General features: G+C 40.2%; 1 protein-coding gene across 1 annotated transcript; it reads right to left on the reverse strand.

The window, feature by feature from the left end:
* Nucleotides 1–556: 556 nt before the first annotated feature.
* On the reverse strand, nucleotides 557–6,408 carry gbx2 (gastrulation brain homeobox 2). Its single transcript, XM_049479893.1, has 2 exons — nucleotides 5,393–6,408; nucleotides 557–3,308 (listed from the first exon to the last, which is right to left on the reverse strand). The coding sequence occupies exons 1-2, from the start codon at nucleotides 5,886–5,888 to the stop codon at nucleotides 2,782–2,784; spliced, it is 1,023 nt and encodes a 340-aa protein (XP_049335850.1). The 5' UTR covers nucleotides 5,889–6,408; the 3' UTR covers nucleotides 557–2,781.
* Between the last annotated feature and the right edge of the window lie 16,091 nt (nucleotides 6,409–22,499).

A 22,499-nucleotide genomic window follows, 5' to 3' on the forward strand; every position in this document is an offset into this window, starting at 1 on the left:
TTCAAGAAGAAAAACTTCTTTCCTCAAAATTAGATTTTTTTGTTAATTCTTAACGTGTTTATGTGTTTACTCTTAGATATTGTTTGCTTTTAGATATTGTGTTTAGGTTCCTGAAACCTCTGCGCAGTACTTTACAAGGAGAGAGAGAGACTCGGTAAAAGTGAACAATAAAAAATAATACGCTTAATGTATGAAATAGCGAATAAATTATTATTATTATTATTATTATTATTATTATAATTATTATTATTATTATTATTATTATTATTATTATTATTATTATTATTATTATTATTATTATTATTATTATTATTATTATTATTATTTTGTTGTTGTTATTGTTATTACAGCAGCAGTAGTAATCGTATTAATATTATCTGATAATATTGTAGTTAATGATGTTGATTACGCTTTTTATGTTTTTCTGTCGTTATCATTTATAATCAAAACATCTGGGCATTAGCCATACAAAACGACAATTAACAAACTTGTCTGGAAACGCCCCCAAAAGTATTCACACGTGCCCTGTACTCTCCAATAAACAAGCAGACAACTATTTCACAACTTCTTATAATCCAACTTTAATCCACACAATAATCTCAAACCAATAAAACCATCGAGTGTTAGCAACTTTTCTCACAATATCAAATAAATTAGCAGCGCGCCCCCAAAACAAACTCAGAGAGGGGAAACGAGTTAGCTGGCACACAACCGACCTTCATGACTAAAGTAATGTATGTTGTTGTTTCAACAACAACGTTGAATCAACATAACGTCCTCAACCTTCTGCCTTTTGAATCAGCGTTTTACATTTCATCACCAAATAATTTCTAAAAACGGTTGGATGATGGAATGAAAAGGTGTTTGCAGTAACTGCTTTTTAATTTAACACCATGTTCATGTTCTATTTGTTTTACTCTTTTAGTTTATCAGATGTGTAGTGGTGGGCATAAACTTTATTTATAATCAGATTTACTGCAGTGATGTATTTCTCATTTTAGTGAGTTAAGGTTTATTAAAGGTTGAAAGTATGACGTTGAAACAACGCTGCCATATCAACGTTTATTTACTTTCTTAAAATCAACACCAAATCCAACGTTTAGTCAACCATAACATTAACGTTGACAAACGTTGATTTAACGTTGAAATGCCAGCTGGGTGGAGCGCCTTGCTGACATGCTGGTTCTTTTTAAAATGCGTGGTCACATTAAGGCCAAGAAATAATTGTGTAATGCCACAAATAAATATATCGACTCCACAAATTAATGTGTGAGACAACGACAATTTATATATGTGTGTGTATGTACCTCCTGACAATAGTCCACTATTATAATAACCCAAAAGAGCGCATGGTAAAGCTTTAAAAGCTGTGTAAATGTACTTTCCAGCTCTCTGTTCTTTGATTTTAACTCATGAAGAACATCTACACCTGACGTGACATCTACTGAACATCCTGAGAGTATAACAGTCACAGGAGGACAGTGTGAAAATCTGTCTTCCTTCATCTGACCATATTTACCTAGAGAATATAGGAGAGTTTTAGGGTTAGAGCTGGAGATAAAATTAACTATTACATTTTAAAAGTGTATGATTTGCTTCTACAGTTCTGTATGTTTTTTTTTCCAACCATATAACCATTCAAAAACTTTAATTAAATGTTTTACGTTCCATATATTAATGTTTTACATTCCAAAATATTAATAACAATCATGAAATTGTTGTTGTTTCATTTATGTTTTATCTTGATTTTAACGTTAAATTTTTTACAATCATGTTCCCAAAATAAGAAACATTGAGTTGCTCATTGAATTTATCTAATTCAGTTTTTAAATTGGTTTCAACATTCAGAAATGGGTCCGGGATCTTATGGGTTAATTTGTGGCCTTAATATGCCATTTTGTGACCACGCGTTATTAAAACAACAACCATGTATGTCATCGCAGGAGCTCTGTAAATAAAAAAAATTATAGTAACAAATAAAGTCCAGAGTTTTTAAACAGGTCGAGGGCGAAGCTACTTAGTCCTTACAGTGAACTTCAGCTTTTTTTCTTCTTCAACTTCCCAAGTGCTCCTGCAACAGAACTCCAGCAACATTTCTACACTTTTAAAGTCTCAGTTTTGTTTTTGGAGTTTCTGTTCATAATTTGGTCCCAGTTCTGCGTTTTTGGTTCTGCGAGTTCTCCTTTGTTGCCGGTGTTCTGTCGAGTTGTGCTACCTTGTCGAACCGTGCTAACCTAGTAGTATTTCATTTTAAAAAATAGTTAAATAATACAAAAAAGCAGCACCATATTAGAAACCAAAAGCCTAGGTAGGATATGTGGCAGGGTATCAGGTAAAGTTTAAAAAGTTAAGTTCATATATGTGATAATAGTTTTATAGTTTATTAGTTTATTATTATTTTTAACAATTATTACTGATAATTACAGTAGATGTTACCATGCAAGCATGTTGTTTAATACTCCCAATAAAAACATAAGGAATTATCATGAAAAGCATGAAAAAATATTTTAAAATGTTGGTGGGCGCATGCACAGCACATGTCGATGGGTAGCAAAACTCGACAGAACACCTGTACACCTGGTTGGCTCCGGTGTGTCTTTTGCTCAGGTGTGTTTTTCGCTCAGGTGTGTTTTTCACAAAGTTCCTCAAACGCAGATTATCCTCCTCTTCCACGTCCTCGTATCTCCTAAACCAAAACCCTCCTATTTTACACATAAATATAAAAGTACAGTCTCAGCTCTGAATGGATGGATAGGCGGATGGATAGATGAGTGGGCGTGGTCACGGCCTGGCCTGCTCCAGCTGCTGATGCTGACTGCGGATGGCAAATCGGCTCACATGCACGGGAATCGGCACGACAATCTTAGGGTTGCGCGAGGGCTCGCCCGCCTTCGTGTTCACGTTGCCCGCCTTCACGCGCTTCCACTTGGCGCGCCGGTTCTGGAACCAGATCTTCACCTGCACCTCGCTAAGCTTGAGCGCGTGCGCAATCTGAGAGCGCTCCGTCAGCGACAGGTACTTCTTGCAGTGGAACTCCTTTTCCAGCTCGAGCAGCTGCTCGCTCGTGAATGCCGTCCGCCGCCGCCGGTTCTTTCCCGCTCCCGCCGAGCCGCCGCCGCCGCCCCCCACGCCTCCCCGCCCGCCGTCCTCGAGCGGCCCGCCCGCATCCCCGTCGTCCTTGTGGCCCAGTCCGCAGCCTCCGCCGCCGGCCTCGTCCGAGCTGTAGTCTAGGTCACTGTCCATGGAGAAACCGTCGTCCTTTCGGTGACAATCGTCGTCTTTGGAGTCGTCCTTGGTGTGACCTCGTACTGTTGGAGAGAAAGTTGAGATTACGTCAAAATTAACTTTAATTTTGGTTAAAAAAAACAAACAAACAAACAACTAAAAACAGACCATGTCAATTTGTTAATGAAATTATCATTATAAGCAAATCACACAAAACAAAATCACATCTGCTTGAGGTTAGAAATATAATCCATCCTCAGACGAATCGAAAGCAACAAATTTTCTCATATACACGCAAGAAAACTGGAATCGGACATCTCTTAAAAATACAAAATCAAATAAATATGTCAGCATCCACAGGACTGGCAGGTTAAATATATATTTTTAGACAGTGAAACACAGTCACGCAACAAGTGTTCAAAAAATATAAATAAAGGTCACATTCAAATACCAAGTCATTCCATAAATACTAGGAATTTTCATGATCTATGATTTTATAGCTTATAGATCCAGCCAAATTATTACAATTATTAAATGTTTGAGTGAAATGCATTACACTGAATATTGTTTCAACCTGTTAGGATGACCTTAACAATAAGCAACCCAAGATGCTGTTGGGAAACTGGGCTAAGTGGGGATATTGCTGCACTCAAATGTTGATACTTTATTGAGCCTTAAAATGTCAAAATAGCTCTATACAAGAGGTTTCTATTATTCAAGAAAGTGTAAATAATTTCTGACAGACAAATAAAACACGTACTACACTATTAAGACCTTTAAAATCCCAGAACAAGTTTCAACTTGTAGGTGTTTGGACGCAGCATTTCATATGTGTGGACCATTTTAAAATTAGGAGACACAGTGTGTTTTTAAATGTTACCAGTAACACTGTCGAACTTAAATTAAATAAAACGTTCAGCGTGTCTAGTTTGTTCAATGAAAAAAATGTGATTGTATAAAACCTATTCACATGTTAAAAAAAGTTTAAAGTAACGTCCTGTTCAAGGTTTTGTTCCAATAAATAGTCTTCACACATATTTCAACCAAAAGAAGAGAGAACATAATATGGGCCTTATTTATTTATCTTCTTTTTCAGTTGTCTTTTTTCTAGCTATTTATTCAGCTTATTTTGAAGTCACACCAGCCAGCATCATGTGGCATAAAGAAGAGTTCCTAAATTGTCTCATGATAACTGATGTGACATAAATCTAAATTTCTTACAGTAACCAATTTTGTGCGTAAATTCGTAAGACGCTGCTTTTAAAGACCCAGCGCGTGACAGGGAAAATGCATGCATGTATTTAAGTTTTTAAAAGTGCGTAAATTAATCTTTGTGGAAAAGACTTTTTTACTAGTTTTACAGGCGCGCCTTAGTTTGGTTAGCACTCCCAAAATCGTGGTACAAATCTATACACGGGCAATTACTCACCCTGTGCTCTCTCTCTCTTAATCAGGGTAAACGGGTAGTTTAGTGATGTGCAGAAGCAGAAATTGGCCTTTAGGCTCTTGTTCTGGGCCTTTCAGATAAGCGATTTTCATGCAATTGTATTTTTCTTAGCCGAACTCGCTTTTATGTCAGCATTTAACAAAATAAAATATTACATCCTATAGCCGTTTTGTTTCGTGACTTCAAGTATAATATTTCGATTAATATCTCTCTAAATATTAGTAGAAAATAAAGTGATTTCATTTCTTTATAACAGTAGCTTCCTATTAATACCTTCGTTTTGTATCTTTGTTTATACATTTGGCCTTTTTATTTTATTTTAGTTTTTCTTAATTTACATTTTGTCATTCCCTTTTTGTGCAATAGATTTACTATTGAAAAAACGGAGATTTTCGCAGATTTTTACAGAACCACACATTTTCCCCCCGAGAAAACATAAAAGCGTATGTTTATTGCTTTATTTATTGTTTCCCAACAACACACACACACCATTTTAAACCTTAATTTGGATAATATGGACCTCTGCTGCAAATTTCTCTTTTCGTCTATCCTACTTTAAATTCTGAGAGAACAATACATTGTATGCTTAAATGGTTTTGGTTCTATAGAACACACAAATGTTATATGTATATATGTGTTTAAAGGGTTCTGTGCTAATATATGGTTTACCCCACATAAACACATAAATCAGCCCCAAAGCTCCATGAGGTTCAGGCTGACCTGTAGCGCAGTGTCCGGCCTCGTCGTGAAAGGCGAGCGGCAGCAGCGTCGTGGCCTCCTTCCCCAAGAACCCCTTCCCGGATGGATCGTCCCCGTCGGCGCGCGCCTCCTGCGCCTTGTCGAAGACCGCGTGCAGCGCCTGCTGACCTCCCCCGAACTTCCTGGCGGCGTCGTGGTGCTGAGGGGCGGCGGGGAAGCCTCCCGGTAGGGTGGCCATGAGCGCGAGGCCTGAGCAGAAGGAGCCGGGGAGCCCGGGCAGCTGGTGCGGTGGATGCGCGGTGGAGGGCATGGGTGGCGGAGGGGCTACGGGTGGAGGAGGCGGGGGTGGCGGCGGTGGCGGAAGCACCACCGAGCGGTAGGGCACGAACATGGGGTAGCCGGCGTACAGCAGCGGACCGGGGCTCGGGGCCGGCGGTGCGCCGATCAGAGAGTCTATGCTGAAGGCGGCGGGACGCTGCATCATGACGAAGGACGACGGGCCGAAGGCCGCGCTCATGAGCTCGTGCGCGTCCGCGTGCGTGGGTATGGCTTCTTTTAGTGTCAGTGAGTGCGGAGTGACCGCGGCCTTGGTGCGCGCGCGTTCCCGATGCGGTGCACTCCTTGGCTGTTCTGTCCGGTGCTGGTGCCAAAAGACCTCGGAGTCCTCGTAATCCTGCCGGACACGAGGAGACAACAGAACCGTCTCGTTCACACCCAGTCACACCATCCTCGCGTCCACCTGCGCGTTTCCGTGTCCAAGAGAGCGTGTCCTCGCTTTAAACAGGCAGGTGAATGCCTGGCAGGTGAAGGCATGCCCTGAGCCAGTCAGTGTGCGCGCGCGCCGTCCGCTGCGAACCCGGGAGTCACTTTACTTTTTAAGTTCGTTTTTTTTCCCTCTCTCTTTCTTTCTATCACTCTTTCTCTTTTTCTCTATCACTATCTCTCCCTCGCTTCTATACTCTAGCGAGCGTGCGTACGTGCACGCGCGATCTCACGACCTCCCTCCTTTCGCCGTGCAGCACTTGCTCGTCTGTCCCGTTTGAATCGCGCTCCCCAGGTTTAAGCGCGTGCGACCACGCGCCGAGGACACGCCCACGGCGGCGTGAGCGTTTTTATTGGGCGCGCGGAAACGTGTTGCCTTGGAGATGCCTTGACGCGCAGGGGCGCACGAGCTCTGTTTTTTTTATACACAGTATCTTATCGTAGATAATAGAAATAAAAAAAACACTGAAATTGATTTCACCTGTCTCTATTTTATCACCTACACCTACTTATTTCCACTGAAAAGAAAAAAACAACAACCGATTTTTGTGTGTTAATATAGGATGCATAAACAAATACACAATAGTATATATTCTATCCAAATTATCCCCTAATCTGTCTAGTTTTGTGGTAAAATAAAAGATGTCACTTAATCTTAATTAAGACAACTAACGCAATAAGTCCTATAGCGTTTCCAAATGCTATAATTACACATCCCACGAGTGGCGAGTAGAAGTTGAAGTCATCTTTAATTACCACAATTAAATGGAAGTACTATATTCAGCATTTTTGTACTTGTACTTGTACGTATTGCAAATAGTTTATTGTAATGTTTTTTTTATAAAATAAAGAATTTACAGTGATGAGTGTTGCATCATTGTTGATGAAGTGTATTTTTTATTTTTGGATGCATCTCATCCAAAAATAAGTTGATGAAACCATTTTTTTTGCTTTTGAATGAGAAGAACACAGCAGTTTGCTCAGCAGTTTATGCATATAAAAAAAAAGATGTCCTATGGTGTAACGCTGTGCTTAACTGCCTTTGTTTAAATTGCGTTTATTATTATTATTATTTTTTTTTTTTCAATTTTTGTACGAGCGTTTTTGCATCGGGCATGCAGCAGAACTTCACACGTCAAGACGCGCTGTATTAATTGAGTTTCACTACAGCGCGCGTGCGCAGGACATTTTAATTTTAACAGTTAAAAGCCTGATTAAGCATCACACTGTATTTAACTATGCACTGTGTTTTACTATATAGAGTGGTGTATGTGCAGGGTTGCACAAATACATAAATGCACTGTGTTTGCGTGATCTGGAAGCTTCCATATAAGCTGATGTGAGCGCGAGGTAAAGCGATTGGGTTTGATTGGAGATGTGTTGTGATCTCCCTCCCCAGCACTATGTCATCTCTCCGTGCCACTGCTGTCACCGCGCGCGCGCCTCTCAGTGAATCAGCTGGCCCCATTCATCTCCTATAGCACACACTCATCCAGACAGTATACACACATCCACACAATATATACACACATCCACACAATCCAGCACTCTCTGAGGAATACATCACAGTGCTGCTCTATATCCAGCACAGGATGAGCTGAGGAACTACACTTTGCATATTCACTGCATTGCTTTAGCTTTTTTAAACCTTTAAAAAAAAGCTAATTTTAATATTAAACAAAAAATAACCAGAGTAAATAAAAATGCAGTTTTTAAAAATGATAATTTCATTTATTAATGGAAAATTCTATCCAAACCACGTCACAATTCAGTGTAAACCCTAGTAAATTTAGAGGTGGATTGCTTTAGGTCATTGTCCTGCTGCAGAACCTAAGTACGCCTAAACTTGAGGTCTTGAACTGATCTATCTATCTATCTATCTATCTATCTATCTATCTATCTATCTATCTATCTATCTATCTATCTATCTATCTATCTATCTATCTATCTATCTATCTATCTATCTATCTATCTATCTAAATACTGTATATCCCTGCTGACTTATTCATTTGTACCCTGCATAAATCCCCATTTACAGTGTAAACCCCATAACTGAACAAAATCTAGTATTTTAGTATTTTGTAGTATGAATTATTCTTAAACATTCACAAATTGATAACTGATTCAGTGTAAACCCCAGTAATTGAATTCATACAGCTTATGGAAAATTATTGTCTCACTCAATTGAGTTACCTCACAATTCATCTGAATATTTGTCAGCACAGCTGATTAAATCAAGTCACTTGAGTCAATTCTCATACAGCCATTTATGTAACTCCAACGTGCCCAAATATACAGTATAAACAATATCTATTTTTGAGTCTTGAGTGTGAATTTGTATTATGACATATGACATTTTATGACATTTTCATAACGTGAGAAAAACCCATCTTTGAATTTGACTCCCACCGTCTTCTACGATTTCTATCTTTCTTCAGATTTATAGCCTGATCTCATCGTTTTCTCCGATGTGATCATTGATCATTAAAAACCATGTAGGCCTTTTTTCTTCAGTACATGCCTTAAATTATTCTTAATCTATGGGGACCTTCTCTGCGCCCACCCTAAAGCCATGACCTCTGCTCCGCGCCCCCCATTCCCAATCAAGGACAACCACCCCCCCCAACACGCACCCCCTCCCTCCCGCAGGGTCACAGGGACACTGTCTCATTAAAGGCAGCCCGAGCCGCAACTGCAATGCAGACATTAAATAGCAGTATTTTTCAATTAGCGCTGACAAATTCAATCAAAATTCCATAGATTAGGATGAAATGAGGCATGGGTCATTTACAAGGGGATTTAATTGCACAGCCATTAGACAAATAGTACAGCAGTCACTGTCTCATTATCAATCATGTGGGGGCATCAATAGAAAAGGGGAGAGAGTGGGAGTGTGTGTGGAGGGGGGGGGGGGGTTGCAAGGGAGAGTATATGTGTGCATGTGTGCATGTGTGTGTGTGTGTGTGTGTGTGTGTGTCGGGGGGTGTTACTCACTCTCTAATGTGCTGCTGTAGCACCAGCACTGGAGAAGAGCTAATAAATACCCTCTTTTTGTACTTATAAATTATCCAGTTTAATTAACAACATGGATTATGATTGGAATATGATTTAATTAAACCTTTCCTGCATGCTGGTGTTCGGGATCATCCATTATGCGGAAAGGAACGGGGAGTGTTACCGCAGGCTAAATTAAGCAAGGCCCCAGAGACACACACACACACACACACACACACACACACACACACACACACACACACACACCTCAACTGTCCTGGAGAACCTTCAGTGCATGGGGACAATAAAGTGCATCAGTGCATCAGTGGCGAGAGCAGAGAGTAGTTGTGGCATTTCACTGCTTCCACAGTATAGCAATACATCCCAGGAGGAAGTGTGTTAATTTTAATTTGAAGTGTGTGACTAATTTTCAAGCTAAATTCAAAATGAGGAAGAAATGAAAAAGGTTTTAATCCAATTTTTCAATTATCAAGTTTTTCATTTCAGCCTTTCGCAAACAGAATTTCAAGAGAAATGATGAAAAAAATTATATGAAAAGTAGAATCTTTTCTAGATTTTCAGATCCGTCCATTTTTGTATCTTGTAACACAAATCTGTTGGTATAATCCAACGTGCAAAATTTAAAAAATCAGAAAATAAAGAAAAGACTTATTTTTTCATTTTTTCTTGAAATTATGATTGGTAGGGACAGAGATTTAAAAAAAATAATAATTGGACACTGCACTACTTAAAGTAAATTAATAAACATTACACTGACCACTGTGATAAAGTTACTATATGTTAGTATTTTACAAAACAGTTTAGACCGTTACAACATACAGTCAAAAGTTTGCTTGAACATGAATCTCATTGCAAAACAGTGTTTTTTTGTGTTTTAATGTTAAAATGTAAAAAAAATGTTACAACCAATATCTCACAGAAGTGAGAACAGTTTTCTAGGATGGTTTCCACTCAAAACATTCTTCCCCAGGTTCAACCAAAGTAGTTTATGTGTTCTATGCGTTTAGCATAATATCCAGAGATTGGCTTTAAAAAACAGACGGATGAGTGCTGCCAGCATTGCTGCAGAGGTTGAAGAAATCGAATGTCAGTTCATTGCAGTGCATTAACTCTGTCTGCATGGCACGCTCCTAGAAGAAAGCCTCTTCTGAAGCTGATGCACAAGAAAGCCTGCAAACAGTTTGCTGAAGAAAAGCAGTCCAACAGCATGGATTACTGGAACCATGTCCTGTGGTCTGACGAGAATGAGATCAGCTTATTTGGCTCAGATGGTGTCCAGCATGTGTAGCAACATCCCAGTAAGGAGTACTAAGAAAACTGTCCCTTGTCTACAGTAAAGCATGGTGGTGGTAGCATCATGGTCTGGAGCTACATGAGTGCTGCTTTTCGTTGATATCCACCGCTGTGCTGCAGCTTAGTTTCAGGGTGTTGGCAATCTTCCTGTAGCCTCAGAGATCCTCAGAGAGTTCTTTGCCATGAGGTGCCATGTTGGAACTGTACTACTGTGAGATCTGTACTACAAAATTGAAAAAACCTGCTCCTTATTCACACCTGATTCCTATTAACACTATCGAGTCACATGACATTTTGGAGGGAAAATGAGGAGCAGTGCTCAATTTGGAAATTTTGGGGTGTAGTCTCTAAGGGGTGTACTCACTTTTGTTGCGGGTGGTTTCAACATAGACATTAATGGCTTTATATTGAGTTATTTTGAGGTTAGAATAAATTTACACGGTTATAAAAGCCGCTCATTTTGTCAGTTTGTTCTGATAGAGTCAGATTTCCTCACATGGGGATAAAAACCTGAATACAAAACAACGCTTTCTTCCACTTCAGCTGTCTGTTGTTGTCTGAGATAGTTGAGTACACAGGGTTTAAGGGTTTAAGCTACTGTATATCACCCTGCGACACACACACAGGTGCTTGTGCTGAAATGCCCCCGCATTTGGAAGTGGTTTACTCAGTGGGCAAACCAATTAAAAGGCCCTTATTGCTGCCGGACGCAGCTTTGCCGGGGAAATGGATTTGGAAACGTTGCCTGCAGCATTTGACCATTCAACATTATTTAGTTACTGTGTTTCAGGCTCAACCTTTTCATCAAGATCCAAATGTCAGCTGTAATTTATTCGGCACACTTCGCCTCTCCCAATGAAAACATGACTCGTTGTTTCCCTCTCCCCGTGATCCAGATGGATTAGGAAAGGCCACGGGCTCTGGCGCCTTTTTCCTGCCATATATATATACGTTTAATTTGCTCTCTGATTGTTTCCAAGACAAACGGCTATTAAAAAGAAAAAAAAACACCTGACCTTCGATTTTGGATCATTTGATCTAAATGAAATTGATTGATTAACCTTTAAACGGCCGTGCTGGTGGCAGATCAAACCTGTGGGGTGAGTTTGTCGCCTCCTGAGGTGCAGAAATAAAGCACACAGCTATTAATCCTCATCTACAGTGAAGTAATAGTGTGTAGTGGTGCTCAGGGCTGCCTGTATCAACTACAGTGCTACATAAAATTACAAGTACAAGTACTAGTAAAAGTACAATTACTAATACAAATACAAGAACAAGTACTCATGCAGAGGGAAACATCTCATCTCTCCATACAGGAACCTTATTGAAGGCATCTCCAATAGCCCTGCTAATAATACCCGATGTTAAAAGTCATTTATAATAGCAGTGCACAAATTGACATCTGTATAAGTTGTGAGGTACAATCCTGTAAGTGAATCTGAACACTGGCCAGCATGCTTTTTATAAGGATAGTCATATCTCTGAATATACAGCTCTGGAAAAAAAATAAGAGACCCCTTAAAAATGATGAGTTTCTTTGATTTTACCAAATTAAAAACCTCTGGAATATAATCAAGAGGAAGATGGATGATCACAAACCATCAAACCACCAAACTGAACTGCTTTAATTTTTACACCAGGAGTAAAGCAGCATAAAGTTATTCAAAAGCAGTGTGTAAGACTGGTGGAGGAGAACATGATGCCAAGATGCATGAAAAAACTGTGATTAAAAATCAGGGTTATTCCATCAAATATTGATTTCTGAACTCTTAAAACTTTATGAATATGACCTTGTTTTCTCTGCATCTTTTTTGTTATTTCAGACATTTATCATTTTTTAGGAATATACCTATAAATAGCAAAATCAGAGAAACTGATTCAGAAACTGGAGGGGTTTCTTAATTTTTTTCCATGAGGAGCAAAGAAATATGATCTGAAGATTGCTGGTTCAAATGCTGGACCATGCTGTTGCCATCAGCAGCCAGAGTCTGAGCGAGCACAGTTGGTCATACCTGCTCTGGGTTGGTAGATGACAGATCCTACTGTGCATTTATTATATGTTTTTATTGCACTCTGTTTCTCTCTTTGCACTAATGTCCTTCTTGCACTAAAGATCTAGCCTAATACAGTGTTTTAATGTACTCTACTGTACAATCCAGTATCAGTATAATGACAATAAAGTTGAATTTAATTTAATTATTTATTCTTTTTTCGAGGGTGTTTGTGTAATCATCCCCTCTTGCTTTAGAAGAAAACACTATTATATTTTGGTTATTTGTTGCAGTTCAGTTTAAAGCATAAAGCATATGCTTCATCGCTGCCCAACCCTTCCCACTTGATTAGGCCAATTACCTTTCTGAGGCCGTTATTTGTATCGCAGGGCAGGCTTTCATGGCCGGTTCCGCTTGGTAAATAGGCGCAGAATCTGAGTGCTGTAATCATCGCCGCACTCATTCACATCGCCATTCCGTCTGTAACGTGCGGCGCATTAAAGCAGCTCACACCGCGACACGACTGCGTGCCACGGGCCAATTCATCTCGCTTTATTAAAGCGGGGAAATGAGGTGAAGCATCAGTGGTTTTCGCCCCTGGGGCACGTTCAACACAGATGAAGAACAGGGGCAAACGCAGCGGCGGCGCTCGGTCTGCACAGCGGAGCAATGTTCAAACGCTCAGCAGGCTTCCTGAAAGCCAGCGCTGCTCCGTCTCTCTGCAGTCCAGGAGAGGATATCGCTGTTATTCTGCCTAAGGCCTTTCTCTCTCTCACACTGTATACGCTTTAAAGAAATCAATACACCCCCAATAAAAGCGTGCCGTAAAAATGCCACATCATCTTACCTTTAGCGCCAAATGCTAGTGCAGTAGCAGGCTGGGAACTTGCATCAACCATGTCTTAAAACTTCAAGCAAATTTACCATCCAGTAACTGTAGTTTTACAAGAACATGTATTATGTATTATTTAAAAAATGATTCTGTGTTTAATCCTTTAATTTTCCCCCAAATCGTCAGAGCTTCTTATAATCCGGTGCTCCTTATGTATGAATTCTACCAGTCAGGTATTAAGGAGCAGTAAAGCAGAGTATTATCGGTCTGTAGCCCGCTGCTAACCCTGACTAGCACTGCTGGAGCAGAATTAGCATTACCCGTTAACTGCTAACTAAGCGCTAGCTCTTTCACCGTTCAATAAAGAACATATTAGAAGGAAAATGTGGCGACACCCCAGTTCCTTACTAGTGTTGCATAATGCGCTTTATAATTCGGTGCACCTTGTCTATGAAAATAGACCAGAAAATAGATTATTTATTAAAAATGTGCCTTATGGTGTGAAAACTACGTTATGTTAGATAGCAACTGAAAAGTCAAACCCCATAGTAAACATGTTGGTGGTCAGTAATGAATGAGTTTTAAAACAAAAAGAATAGATGTGTACTGTACTGCATTAGGTTGCATTTTTATTCACGATTTGATAGGAAATAGAACTATTTTTTGTGTCTGAAAACAACATAAATTGAGATATTGCACCAACAAATCAATGCAAGATGATTTGAGATGGTGATGTCTTATATCTAGATATAAAAATGACTGACAGCCTAAAGAACAGTGTGTAAAATGAAGCATATATGGCTATTAAACCCATGCTTTATATTTGCATGATGTTCTCATGTGTTTAAACTATTAGCTTACTTAAATAACATAACCAAATACGGTGAAATAAGCTTTTCCAGAGCATAAAAGCAGTTCAGAAACAGTTCAGGAAAAGGTTAGGCCTACACGTAGCCTACAAATCAAAACTCTGAAACCACAAAACCTGTAATACACGTTCTCTCAATGCAAAATGATAAAGCTAAACTTTCAAAATACTTCTAAAACTGCATTCCAGCTGTTCAGCTAATTATAGTGATTTTAAAAGGTCCAGCCCTCATTCTCTACTGACAGACAGCTGCTAAAAACCCAGGGAACCAACACACCACCACCATAAGCTCATCATCAGGTTCTCAGCGCTCGTCACACACTGGCTAGACATCAAATTCAGGGACTAATTCAGCAGAATTAGGATCATCCTGGTAACAGACGCTCACGGGTTCAGTAGTTCAGACGGTCAGCGCGGAGTCAGAAGACGTCTATTCTTCTCAAAAGGCTTTTACTACACTTTCAGACAAGGTACCCCAATTAGATTAGCCTGAAATTCACCTCGGGCCGCTCTCACACACATCTCCAAAGACGCTTATTTAATAATTACATGTTTAATTACTGGTGCAGGCGAGAAGACTGAAATAGAGCGAATATCTTCTGATGCTAAAATTGGGTTAGCTCATTCCGTCGGTTTCTTCTTGCTCGGGATCATGTTAGCCAATCTATTGGCCGCACAGATCTTTTCCGTCAATTCGTTTAGTGCAGGGTGACTCTTAAACAGCGGCAGCACAAGTTAAATTAGTGCAGTGAAATTAGACCAGGTCCAGAGTCACTGTTCGCTGTTTGTTCTATAAATTTATATAACAAAATGTTAATTTTCCTTTAGCTAATAGTGGCAAGTTATTTAACAGACGTGCTATTGGCATTCATTACTATGTGTAGGTAGAATAGAGTATAAATATTAGGGTTTAATAAAATACTTCTGTAAAAGTTGTTGAAGTATCAACTCAAGCTTTTTACTCTTTGAGTAAAAGTGTTTTAAAAAGTACTGGTTTTTAAACTACTTAAAGTATAAAAGTAAAAGTAATGTAAGAAAAAAAATTAAAGAAACCATTCAGTACCATCAATGTATTACAGAGTGAAAATAAAGGTTATTTGACTGATTAATTGATTTGGTTTATCTGACTTAAAAATCACACTACAGAGAACAATTACAAATTTTTGTCATTGTTTATATGCAGTAATTGGGCTTAAACAATTGTATTATGTTCATTATTTATTTTATCTTGTGTAAATCTGTAGGACTATGACGGGTCACACTCAGAGCTGTGATAGATAACATGCTGCCTGAACTCTATATCACTTAGTTCAGCCTCATCACATCACATCAGAGCCTGTAATGAAGAGTGAAAAATGCCAGGTGAATTACAGCCAGCTCTGAGAAAGAGAGAGAGAGAGAGAGAGAGAGAGAGAGAGAGAGAGAGAGCGAGAGAGGGCGAGAGAGACTGAGAGAGACTGAGAGAGACTGAGAGAAACAGAGAGAGAGAGAGGCTGAGAGAGAGAGAGACCGAGAGAGAGACTGAGAGAGACTGGGAGAAAGAGAGAGAGAGAGACTGAGAAAGAGAGAGAGAGAGAGACTGAGAGAGAGAGAGAGAGAGAGAGAGAGAAACAGAGAGAAACTGAGAGAGAGAAACTGAGAGACTGAGAGAAAGAGAGAGAGAGAGACTGAGAGAGAGACTGAGAGAGAGAGACTGAGTGAGAGACAGAAAGAGAGAGAGAAAAATAATCTAAAATGTCCAAACAATCAATTACAACAATAATTAATATGAATTAATATATATATATGTATATATGTTATAACTGATCAAATGTTTTTTTTTTTTCAATTAATCGTTTAATCAGTTAATGCTTTGGCAATACTGTTATTTACTATGGTCATGCCAATAAAGCTTCTTTGAATTGAATTGAAAAATTGAGAAAGAGACTGAGAGAGAGAGAGAGACTGAGAAAGAGAGCATTAGAGGAAAGAGATGAAGAGCTTAGACAGTAAGAGGTAGAGAGAGAGAGACAGGTGAAGGGTGAGACGGAGAATGAAAGGATTTACAGAGTGAAATGGAGAAGTGGGAATGATGAGTGTCAACAGCAGGGTTAACCCTGAGCAGGTAGACGTTTGATAAAGTGTTGTGAGTCTCGGGTTCGCTGTGGATTCAGCATCATTACAGCGAGAGGGCGACAGTATGCTCAGCCTTCCAGAGCCCTAATGAGTTCTGCCTCCTCATCCTTCACATGCTAATTAGTCCTACATGAGCCCGGTGCTCACAGCCCACTCTCTACATCTGTACCGACTCTACCGACCTGCGGAGAAGAGAGGGATCCGGTACCCGCATCCAAACCGTCTCTCCTGGACCTTTTATTGTGATACAGTGGTGCTTGAACAATTGTGAATTGTATATTTCTGCATTAATATAACCTAAAACATCATCAGATTTCCTAAAAGTAGATAAAAAGAACTAAATGTTATACTTGCTCATTTGTTTATTCAAGAAAATCATCCAATATTACATATTTTTTAATGGCAAAAGTATAGTCTGGGAACCTCAAGGATTAGCAGTTCATTTGAAGGTGAAATTAGAATGTTTTCAATCTGTTGTATTTAAAGAACAGGGATCTATTAGTGTCTGCTCTTCACAACACAACATGTTTTTGGAAGTGTATCATGAAACAAACAAAGGAGATTTCTGAGGACATTCTGAGGACACCCTTCTCAGGAGTGGTCAACCAACAAAGATCACTCTAAGAGCAAGGCAGTGTAATAGTCTGCGAGGTCTCAAAGGACTCCAGTGTAACTTCTAAGCAACTGAAGGCCTCTCTTACATTGGCTAATGTTAATGTTCATGAGTCCACCAAGAACACTGAACAACAACGGTGTGCATTGCAGGGTTGCAAGAAGAAAGCCGCTGCTCTGCAACAGAGCATTGCTGTTCTAAAAAATTCTGGTTAAAATTAAAAAACATTTTGTTTAGAGTATGGAAACAACTGAATTCCATCTGTGAAACATGGTGGTTGTAGTATCATGATTTTGCCTTGTTTTGCTGTATCTGGGCCTTGGCTTGATTAAATTATGTATTCTGAATTATATTAGATAATTCTAAAGGTAAAAAATCAGGCTATCTGTCCATGAATTGAATTTTAAGAGAAGGTGGGTCATGCAGCAAGACAATGACCCAAAGCACACAAGTCGTTTTGCCAAAGAATGATTCAAGGAAACCCAGATGATTGGATCTTTATTGGAAAACCCAAAACTGGTTGCAGATTTTCATTTTAACAAAGCAGAAGCCCACATGCTCAAGTGTTGGAAGTAACTGAACATGGCATCAAATGTTCTCGACAACTGTCGTCTTCAAATAAGATTGGACACCACTGCCCTAGGAGATCCCCATCAACAGGAGGTCTACTGTATTCACTGGTGTCAACTCAACATCTCAAAGTGATGAATGATCCATGATGCCTTCCTGTCACTCTTTACACTCCTTGGATTTCAAGGGCGGGCCAATCGTATGCAATAGAGGTGTGTGTTGAGAACGTTGAGGCTGTCTGAACCCCTCACCTGACCTCTGGCTCTACATGAGGTATTAGTAGGTTATGATGCACAAGGTCATGCACCTATGTGTCTGTGTATGTATGAATGTAGGATGTATGTTTGTATGTGGGAGGAGTTTATGGGGGGGGGGGATTATGGGTTTCTGTAGGTGATGGGGGCGTGGACTCTGGCAATGGTCTACAAGGTCACTGCTTTAGGTTGGGGCTCTGGAATGATCTCGCCATGATCATAACGACAAGGATAAAGAGCCAAGAACATGATCATGAGCTGAGAACCAACACAGCATCAAGGACCTCAAGATGGTCTTGTATGTATTTGACAATGTATTGCGTCCAAGCTTCCAACCGCTGTGAATGTGGACTTCCTGGAAATGTACTATGGAAATACTACAACTGATTGGCCTAATCCTTTTTCTTACATGAACTATACATATTAAGGAAAATGCCAAGAGTATTGGGTATGGACATTATCTGTGTAGCTTCCCATAAATGTATGTACACTGTAAAAAAACATTTATTCACTTATGTCCTGTGAATATAAAAATAAACATAGGCGCAGCATGAAATATAAACATAGTTACCCAAAAAACAAAATATTGCCTTTACCATACAACATACCATTTTATATTCAGTGAATAAACATTACGGTTTTCAGTCCAAAGAAAAAATTCTGTTTGGTGAAAACATGGAGATCAGGTAAATTGGATATTCTAAAGTGACCAGAAAAATGGAATACTCTTAATTGATTTGCATTTGTATGTGTAGGTATGTGTATTGTATAGGAATGTGTGTGTATAAAGCCCGATGCAGTCCTCCAGGTGGATGGTTGTTTCCGGTTGAGAGTATGCTGTGCCCTATTGGCTGCTGATTCTCACCAGTATGTGGATGAGTGCTGAGTATGAATGTAAATTGTAAAGAACCAATGGGTTTCTAGAAAGGCGCTAGATAAGTGTAACTTCTAGAATAGAATTAGAAAGATACATCAAGCTTTATAATGATTGAAAAGACCTTCAGTCAAGGTTTGAAGACCATGAGTGATTAAACTGTTCTGATACACTTTGGAAGTTTGTTTTACCACCTTGTTTCTAGGACAGAGAAGAGTCTGCATGCTTCAAATTAAAAAATAATGTGGACACGGGGAGAACACCAATCCAACTCGATCCAGATAGGGACTTGAACCCCCCTTGAAGACCCCAGCACTGAGAAGTGAACATGCCAACCACCAAGCCACTGTGAAAACTGATTTTATTAATTATTTGCATTCACAAATGTGTGAAAGGGCTTTAGGAGTATTAAACAAGACCTTAGATGTCAAATGTTTGATTAAAAGTCATAATCTCGGGAAAATAGCTCTTACAGGATGCAAGAAATACAACTAGCAACTCAAATCAACAATCAACTCAATTGAAAAAGTTTTACTAGTTCTAAAAGTGTGTAATACTCTTGTCTTGGTCCTCTTCGCTTTGCTCTAATGATGAAGGGCTGGTCAGGTTAGAGGGGAGCTCAGTCTGAGCTGAGAGCTATGTGGATAATCACTTGCACTTCTGGTTTTCAGGGGTCGTAAAGACTACATGTCGAGTCGGTCCCTCCCCAGCCCTAAAAGATGGCGCTGACCTGTGATTTTCCCAGATTCTCTGCTGGAGGAGCTGACGTGGGCAGAGCGGCAGGCGATTAGGCGGCTGGGCAGTGGTGTAATTGAGGAGGAGCACACCTGGCCTTTAATGGCCTACTCACCTGGTTCAACAGTCCCATTACCTACCCCTCTCTACCCTCTACCTGCCCCCATTCACTCTCACTGTGGGACTAGCCCGCCAGCGGTGCGGCTTTTAAAGCGCCAATAAAGCTTATTAGTGTGTCACATGTCTGTTTCTTTGACAAGCAACTCCTCTATGATAGAGGTTCCCAAACCGCCTGGTCCTCAGGCTTCAGACAGTTCACATTTTCTCAAGAAATCCCAAGAAACAGGGGCCTGGAGGACTGGTTTTAAATTCAGGGCTTTAAAATAAGGTGATTAATTGCTTGGTCATTGATTTTTGAGGTTCCATCAAAGTTTTCTTTCTTGTTTACCGAAGATACAGTGGTCTTGATTCCTAATACAAATATTAGAAATATTAGCTATATTGACACACAAAGCTATATTGCTATGCAATTTATTTAAATAATTCTACTTATTGTCATTGTTTTTATTTGCTACATAACTTGGCCCACAATTTACCTGCAGTACCATAGCAACCATTTAGCAACACCTGAAATAACAATACAACCACCTAAGGTCCACCTACTGTATTTACACCATAGCAGCCACCTAGCAACACCCTTGCAACCACTGAACAGCATCACGAAAAATATCTGAAATACAATCACAAACATGGCATCAACTTCGGAACACCACAACAACCAACTTAAATACTAGAGCATATACCTAGTAACCAATTAGAACCTTTATAGCAACTATCTGGGACACCATAACAACCACTTTGCAACCACAGAGCAACATTACAGCAATTACCTGACATGTTATAGTGACCATCAGATAACACAAGAGCAACCACCTAGTAACAATAGCAAACAATAAAGCATCCAATCACCTGGAATGAAATATAAAACTATAGTGACCATCAGATAACACCAGATCAATCATGTAGGATCCACTTAGGAACACCACTGCAACAAACTCAAACACCATAGCAACATATCAACCACTTAGCAACATCATTTCAACCACCTAGCAACATCATAGTCATAGCAACCACCTAGCAGCACAACAGCAATCACCTGGAATGAAATATATAACTACAGTGACCATCAGGTAACACCAATCATCTAGCATCCACTTAGGAACACTTCCGAAACCAACTCAAACACCATAGCAACCCCCTAGCTACACCATTCTAAACTAATTGAATAAACATGCGGATGCGCATGCTGTGCTGAGAGAAGTGTGCTGCAGACTAATGCAGACGGTGTTGTTCAGGTCGCCTGCGGGATCAAATCCACACTGAGATCAGCTCCAGCTCTGTGGAGGAGTTTGTTAAATACCAGAATCTGTCTGATTAATCACTCTTAATCTGATGTGCTACAAAGTCATACTAATTAACGAATAATTAGCAAATGATAGAGAATAGCTAGAATTTTCGAGCTTATTAGCATAACATTAATTGCTTTGTTTTATAATACCCAGCTGGCTAATTGTTCAATAATTGGAGCATTCAAAACGACATCTTCAGGAGCTCGAGTGTTGGGGCAGTGCGCGGTGGGGCGGTGATTCAGAGCTCTGTTTATAACAGACCTACGAGACTTCCAACAACAGCTTACCCAACAACAGCTTACCCAAAAAAAACACAGTCTTCTTCTTCTTCTTCTTCTGCTGTTAAAAATCACTTATATTTACATTTACATTTGAAGCATTACAACAGTGCTTCGTTGTTTACTTCTAAATATCCATATCTAGTTTGTAGAAACTCGGATCAAGAGATACAAAAAGATTGATAATGTGTGGAACCCTAGGAGAATTTTTTTTATGTTTTTGAGATTCTCTGACTATTAGGGACTTCGACCACAGGGCTTCATAGGGGCCCTAGCCATACTTTTGGGAACTCTAGCCATGCTTTTGCGGACTCTAGCCATGCTTTTGTGGGCTCTAGCCATGCTTTTGTGGGCTCTAGCCATGCTTTTGTGGGCTCTAGCCATGCTTTTGGGCTCTACCCATGCTTTTGGGGCTCTAGCCATGCTTCTGTGGGCTCTAGCCATGCTTTTGGGCTCTACCCATGCTTTTGGGGGCCCTAGCCATGCTTTTTGGGGCTCTAGCCATGCTTCTGTGGGCTCTAACCATGCTTTTGTGGGCTCTAGCCATGCTTTTGGGCTCTAGCCATGCTTTTGTGGGCTCTAGCCATGCTTTTGGGGCTCTAGCCATGCTTTTGGGCTCTAGCCATGCTTTTGGGGGCTCTAGTCATGCTTTTGGGGGCTGGATGAGGATGAGGCTTTGTGGCACTAAGAAAAAGGTCCTAAGAAAAAGGGGGACATATTTTTAGAGGGCCCTAGTTATGAGAGCCCCTACCAGGGGGCCTTAGAGAAGAGAAAGGCATACTATTAGAGGGCTCTTGATCACGAGGGACCCTGCTATGGGTCCCTTGACTTCCATAGAAGTCCTTTACCATGGCTCCTTGACTTTCTAGGGACCTATAAGGCACCTTGGATTTTGAATTTTTGAAGTTGCAAATCACTGAGGAACTTTTCTATATTCTCTATATTCTGACCTCTACACGACCATGGCCTACAAAGTCGTATTTTTCTTCTTCTTCTTCTTTATCTTCTTTATCATCATCAAGTCCTTTCCGGGCTGTTGCAAATGCCCGTGTCAACCGTTCCCAATTAGCCTTTAAAATGAGCAGTTTGTATTCTCCGTACAGACGCAGATGTAGTGTGATGTGACAGGTAGAGAGGCCATCCTTTAGGATCCTCGCATCTTCTGTCAAGCTGCTCCTGACAAATCCTGCTTTTACGTCTCCATTAGGACAGAGATAACGTCTTAAACGAGCGCATCTTACCCTACCCTTAACCCCCGGGGCCACTTCCAGGGTCTGGGACTCGGTGGGTTGGGTGGGTTGGGTGAGGTCATGCCGGCCTCAGGCCGGCCGAGGGCCACGAGGAGCTGGATGCATCACCATAAACGAAACGCTAGCTCAGAGGTTGCGGCTAGCTGCAGGAGAGCCGGGGTTGCATGAGAAAGCCTGGGCTCTGCAGCCTCGGGCCGTGGAAATAAATAGTAATTGGGAAACAATGGTTAAAAGGCTCTTTGAAACGAGCCTGTAGACGCTCTTTGTTT

Source organism: Astyanax mexicanus, chromosome 5 (assembly GCF_023375975.1).
Source record: "Astyanax mexicanus isolate ESR-SI-001 chromosome 5, AstMex3_surface, whole genome shotgun sequence".
NCBI classification, from domain to species: domain Eukaryota; kingdom Metazoa; phylum Chordata; class Actinopteri; order Characiformes; family Acestrorhamphidae; genus Astyanax; species Astyanax mexicanus.